Source organism: Montipora foliosa, chromosome 9 (assembly GCF_036669935.1).
Source record: "Montipora foliosa isolate CH-2021 chromosome 9, ASM3666993v2, whole genome shotgun sequence".
In the NCBI taxonomy this organism is placed as follows: domain Eukaryota; kingdom Metazoa; phylum Cnidaria; class Anthozoa; order Scleractinia; family Acroporidae; genus Montipora; species Montipora foliosa.
In genome coordinates, this window is record NC_090877.1 from 605,632 (window position 1) to 611,808 (window position 6,177).

At 38.7% G+C, this 6,177-nt stretch overlaps 1 protein-coding gene across 1 annotated transcript in view; it reads left to right on the top strand.

Annotated features, from left to right (window-relative positions):
- The window catches only part of LOC137970507 (ras-related protein Rab-26-like), a 14,991-nt gene extending 9,523 nt beyond the window's left edge, over positions 1–5,468 (top strand). Inside the window, exons 5-7 of the mRNA XM_068817029.1 lie at positions 366–422; positions 1,380–1,456; positions 4,381–5,468. Of these exons, the coding sequence (XP_068673130.1) occupies positions 366–422; positions 1,380–1,456; positions 4,381–4,480 (234 nt within the window). The 3' untranslated portion in view covers positions 4,481–5,468. The remainder of the gene's footprint in view (positions 1–365; positions 423–1,379; positions 1,457–4,380) is intronic.
- The last annotated feature ends 709 nt before the right edge of the window (positions 5,469–6,177 follow it).

Below are 6,177 nucleotides of genomic sequence, written 5' to 3' on the forward strand. Positions count from 1 at the left end.
CCATGCCGTTTTTGGTGTATAGAATTTTCCTTATTTTTTTACCTTGTTCTCAGGTGGCACTTGATACTTTAGGAAATGTTGGCAGTGAAAAAACATATTTAAGAAAATAATGTTTTTATGGGTTTAGATTTTACAATTAATTTTTATTCTTACACTGTAGATGTGGCGCATTTTTGGGGTGGACCCCTATAAGCATTGTTTCGTATGTAGTGCTCCAACAGACTTGACGTTGAACCAAGTAAAAACAGTAACAATGTGGGCGAAGGCCTTAAATGTCATGATAACAACAGTTTACTAGTGTTCCTCAAGGTAAAAAAAAGTAACCTTGCATGGCATTTGGTTGAAAAATTTGTCTCTCTTTCCAGGCTGATTTGACAAAGGAGAGAGTAGTTACCAGAGAACAAGGCGAACAACTTGCTAAGGTTTGAGAAAATGAAGTTTGTTTTATTTTAACTGGGGGTCAACTTTGTTCCATGCATAACATTAATAAGCAACGTTAAACTTTGTTGTTTTTGAAGAATGTCAAATTATTGTTACCTTCGTTGAATTAAAGTTAGATGTGATATTTAAGGGAAAAGGGGAGCAAATGGCACAGGGACAAGTAAAAAATTATTATTATTATTATTATTATTATTATTATTATTATTATTATTATTATTATTATGATTATTAACACTAAAACAAGAGAAATTTGACCAAGGTTTTCCCTTCTTTTGTCTGACTCCTTTTTTTTAACTAAAAAGAGCCACACTCACTTTGAATGGTTCTCAAGCTTGGTTTTTGATGTTCAGTTTAGGGAATCACATTGAAACTCCTTGTAGAGGCTTGGGAACTAGTGTTTCATTGTGAGGCATTCTGGGACAGAAAGTGGGTCGGAAACCTTAATACGCCCACTGTTCCCTCTGGAACCCTCAACCTTAGGGACCTTAGGGACTCCAAAAGGAAAATATTGAGGGAAAAACCCTAATTTGACATTATAATTCAGGAAAAAGTGCACATTTTACTCTGAAAAATTACACTCACTTTAAAGACTGTTATATCGACGATCAGATTGTAGCTTGAGAATCACTTTTCAGTTCTCAGCACAAGCTTCAAGAAAAAGGTTTGATCTCCAAACCTAATGTACATGGTCATGCAAAGTCAGAACCTTAATCTTATTCACACACCCAATCAAATCTTAAGTCCCCATACAAAACCAATAGGCCACAAAATGGTCGAAAGAAGACTAATTTTTTCGTGGGGAGGAGGTAGGGGGTAGGATGGGCTGAGTTGGTTTTGGCGTCTGTTCATGATCAAGGCATGATAACATAGTTAAATTACCGGTATGCAACACATTTTTTTTGTTCATGAAAAGTGTCATTATTAATTTTGATCATTAGACTCACAATGTAGCTTTTATGGAAACCAGTGCAAGAACAGGACTGAATGTTGATTTAGCATTTATGGCTGTTGCAAGGTTTGTCAAATTTGTTTCTGGCAGTCATCTTCCTTTACTTAATGGTAATGGTGATGAATTTATATAGCGCATTTTATATTGACATATTCAAGTGCGCTTTACAAGCAAGTGATCTATGAGTGAGATCGGACATCAGCATAGACAGGCGCCACTTGCAGCTGCTATCAGCCCACGAGCGATCCCATCCAGCACATACCCTACTCTTTACGAATAGTAAAGGGCCTATGGTTTGCAGTCCTTATCCGAGAAGACTTGAAAGTCTAAACATTTGCAGATGCCATTACAAAGGCAGCACTTTCCCCTCACTCATTTTAAGACCCTGAGTGTTTGGTCTGGCCGGAGTCGAACTCACGTCCTCCCGCATGGCAGCCTGATGCTCAACGAACTGAGCCACCGCTGCTTGTAGCTACTTCCCCACACATTAACCCATTCACCCCTGAAAGGGAAGGAGGTCATACTCTCAAAAGGAAAAGGGCCCAGCCTGGTTTGATAATGAGTGAAATACAAGCCATCCAAAACTGACAATTTATTGTGTGGCAGAAGCACTGATACCATTCACAGGGTTTTCGTTTGAGGCCTGAGGCTGGACATTTCGTCAGGTTGTTTACGATTTCATGTCTGGTACTTTGACGCTATGAGTTGGTAAATGTGTTGGCCACTTTTTTTCCTTTTTTAAACTTTTGGACGTGGATATCTCAGGAAGCCTTGAGCTGAAGAACTACCACACAATTATGCGCAACAAATCCGCCAAACTATCAAGAAGTCAGTCAGTCGCCTTATTTTGTTACTTAACAGATTAATCTATCTGTTGGCATTTCACTTCAAGATAAGTTTAGTTTTCTTTTTTTGTAAACAGCATTTCTGTATAGTAATTTTTAAGGGACGGAGGCCTCTTTGAGGGTTCGCTCCCAAGGCAATCCGACAGCCTTACAAATTATAGAAAATAATGTCCGGTACTTTGGAAAGCTATTAAAAACCCTGCATTCATTCTTTTTGTAAATGTCAGTTGTGGAAAGGTTACTACATGTTAGTATATCAGCCTCAAATTTTCAGAGATAGCATCTTATGTAAACACACTTCAATATTGAGTGCTTCACTTTCTTGAAGGGTTGATGGAAATGATGAGCTTATACTTACAAGGGAAAATTTGTAGGTAGACATCGGGGAGTTCATTTTTAGTATGTCATTATTGTAAGCTAATAATTTTATGGCCAATGTAGTTCAATCTGTGGCCTTGATGCTTTGTGATCTGGAATTAGTTTTGCAGTCACTACATGTATGTTGTTATACTGCATCAAAGAGTTGTTCGGTTTGAATCTAAGTAATATAATCAGCAAGGCTGTGCTCTAAGGAAAATTTCGGGGAGCCCTTCGGGCTCCCAATCATTTCAGCTGGGGTGCCCAGCTCTCCAAGTTGGTCGCCCGAATTAATTATTTATTTATTTAATTAATTATCTGAGATCAACAACGCAGCAAGATCTTCGTCCATCTGTCCCTCAAAAAAACATTGCTGCTACTGCTCTGATGATCGTAGAACTCGCTAGTGCAAGAAAAACCCGCAACCCGTCAAATTTTTCACGCCATACTTGAGAAAGACGAGAAAAGTGGCAATGCCACCGATGTTTTTTTAGGTTTAAAAGTGAAAAAGTAAGGATTGCGGCTGGTTTGTGTAAAAAGGTTTGGGTCTAATAGAGGTAAACCTTTTTACTGGTTAGTTGGGTTGAAAATAAATTTTCTAGACGTGAATCAATGCCGCTTGATTCCCGTGGAGATTTTGTGAAAACTGCCGTGAAACAATGAAACCACCGCGGCCCAAAAGCTATCATTTTTTTCTCTTAGCAAGTCATCTTGATCAGGACGAAAATCATCGCTACAGGACAGAACTAAAGTATATTTTCCTTACATCATCAGTAAAATGTTTATTAGAATGAGCTTTTTGTTCTGTCGAAGCGCCAGTCACAGCGTTATTTGTTTAGGGCACGGAATGATTTGTCACGAACCAAAGACAACGCCGGGATTGCTCTTTTTCTAAAACAATAACAAATAATATGATATCTTTCCCTTTTTTTATTTTGTTATTTCATATACAGGGGAAAAACAACCATAACCTAAATATATTTTAGTCAAGCAGGCGGAGCCGCGAAACATCGTAAAAATATTAAATTTGCATAAACTGCGAGTCTCGGGTTCATACAGAAGTAAATTGCACCGCTTCGCCGGCTGCGCTTTACCGCTGTCAGAGCAGAAGTAACAACTCTTTTTTTAAAACTATAACCAAGAAATTCCAAACTCCACGTTCCAAATTTAATTAATGCTATTTTTTGAGAAGGAATCGAAATTCGTGCGGCCGCTGGCCGTCACGTGCAAAGTCACGGATTATGTTACATATGGAATCATGTGGAACGGCCTTTGAACCGATTGTTTTGTACGAAGATGAAACATTTTCTGAGAGGTTTCGTAAACTGTAACCACCAGCATATTAAAATTTTTAGCCACCTTATCTGCAAGAAATACAATAAGCCGGAGTGCCCGGCCGGGCGACCGCTTAATTTTTTTCACTCGCCCGGAGCCAAATGTTAGTCGCCTCAGGCGAGCGGGCGCCGTTATAGCACAGCCGTGATCAGGTTAATTTGGAACACTTGAGAAGTACAGCGAAAATGTACATGTCAGCATCTGCCACAATTTACATCTACTTTCATAGTTTTGGAACTATTTCCAGTTGCAATTTGAAAGCAAAGGAAGGATCTTTTATGGCTCATTTTGTTACATTTGTCTTATTTTGGAAATTCCTTTTACAACCCTGAAACAACCTGGTTGAGGCCGGAACTCGACCCTGGATCATTCAATGGTTGATGATCATTCTGTCAGCTCCTTGTCACTACCGTATGCCTCTAATCTCAAATTTTTAATTTTTTTTCATTTCAGGGATATAAAGCACAGGAACCTCAGAAAGTCAGCAGAGCCTAAATTTAATATTGAACAAGACGCCTACAAGGGCGTATCCGTGGAATGCGCAAACAGTTAACACAAATTGTCCAGTTACAGTCAACTTCAAGTACAGGTAGACTTCGGAAAATGGCGAAAGATTACTAGAAGGATACATCTGTAATGTAACTTAAAGTTTTTTGTTGTAAAAACTCATTACTAATGTTACTAAATTTGCAAATGCAAACAACGAAGCCCTATTAGCAGGTTATCAGGATAGGGGATCTTTTATTTATTTATTTTTTGGAAGGAGACTTAATTCAAATCCTACAGTTTTACTTGCTTCGTTAACTCCTTTCATCCAAAAATTACAGGATCAGCCTTAAATCATCCGAAAAACTTATTTCAAATCACAGTTCAACAACTTATCATCCTGGGCCAGTTGTTCAGAAACTGGGTTTTAAACGAGTTTTATCCTCTACTCCCAAATGCTGTTCAAGGCTGATATTCAGAAAAACTTTACATTAGAAGAAGTCAATCTTGAAAAACAAAAATAAGCAAAGGAAACTGTGACCAAAAAGTTGAAAACATGAAACAAAAGTTTACGCTAATCCTGGATTAAGGTAATTGGCTTTCGAACAACCGGGCCCTGTAATCGACGTCTGGTTCTGTAATCCTGGTTTAGTTCTTGCAAACTGTATAAATTTGCCGTGGCGAAGACAAGAAGACAACATCCGAGCTCTATTTCTCTCAATGCTCAAAAATTCCGTAATTGCGTGTTGTATAGTCCAGTCCAAAGTTCTAATTTGACAATTCCATAATCTTGATTTCAGTAACTTGGTACCAAACGTTCCACAATAACTTGAAATCTCGTTAAGAAAAATCCTTAAATCCAGTAGTCCAGTCCGGATTGAGATCGCCAAAACTCTCTCTATCATCGATTCAAAATTCAACAAAAGCTACAAGTAGTAAATAGTTATCAGAAACTACAACAGTTCGTCCTGATTCTACACTCGAGCTGAACAAAAAACCCAAAAAACCCTTGTCATCGTTTTCGAGAGAACAGACAAACAGCCGAAACTGTTCTGTGCCTGCCGCTTACGGTACTGAAAAAGTACCGTACGCTGTACAATAGTACTTGACCGTAGCCCTTGGCCAAGAAACTAATCTTAGCCAAAAGCCCGAGAAGCGATCAGGATACGGGATAATTAGGTAAACAAATAGTGGGGATACGGGATTTTTAGTCTGGAGGTGGGGGGGGGGGGGGGGTAGAATTGAGGAGATACGGGATATTTTTTAAAGTAAGAACGCATTGCGTGTGGTAGTGCAGTAACTTGACAGTGTTTTTTTCCATAACTGTCAACCGATCGGCGTTTTGTTTTTTCCAGGAGATTCAAGTCCTTGCACAATATGTAGCTCTAATAGTACAAGACATTGTTTGGTATCGTAAATCATTACGGTGCCATGGTAGACATCTTTGCTATATACCCTCTAAGAAGACATGTGGTTCAGTAAAATACTAAGCCCAGAACGATTGAAGAAAATAACAGGAAATCGAGAAACATTTGGCTTCAAAGCCGATATGTTGATCATTTACAACTTCTTTTTCACCACAAGCTTAAGCGTGTACTCTGAGCTTCTGACATCTTTCCAAGACCAATGTTACTAAAAATTTTTTCCCCTTTCCAGCGGGGTTAGTATCTGGATGGGGGACGTTAAAATATGCGACTTTTGCTGTCAGGAACATACGCCCAAAATTCTATTTTAACGCTCAAAAATGCGAACAAAGCAAGGTAC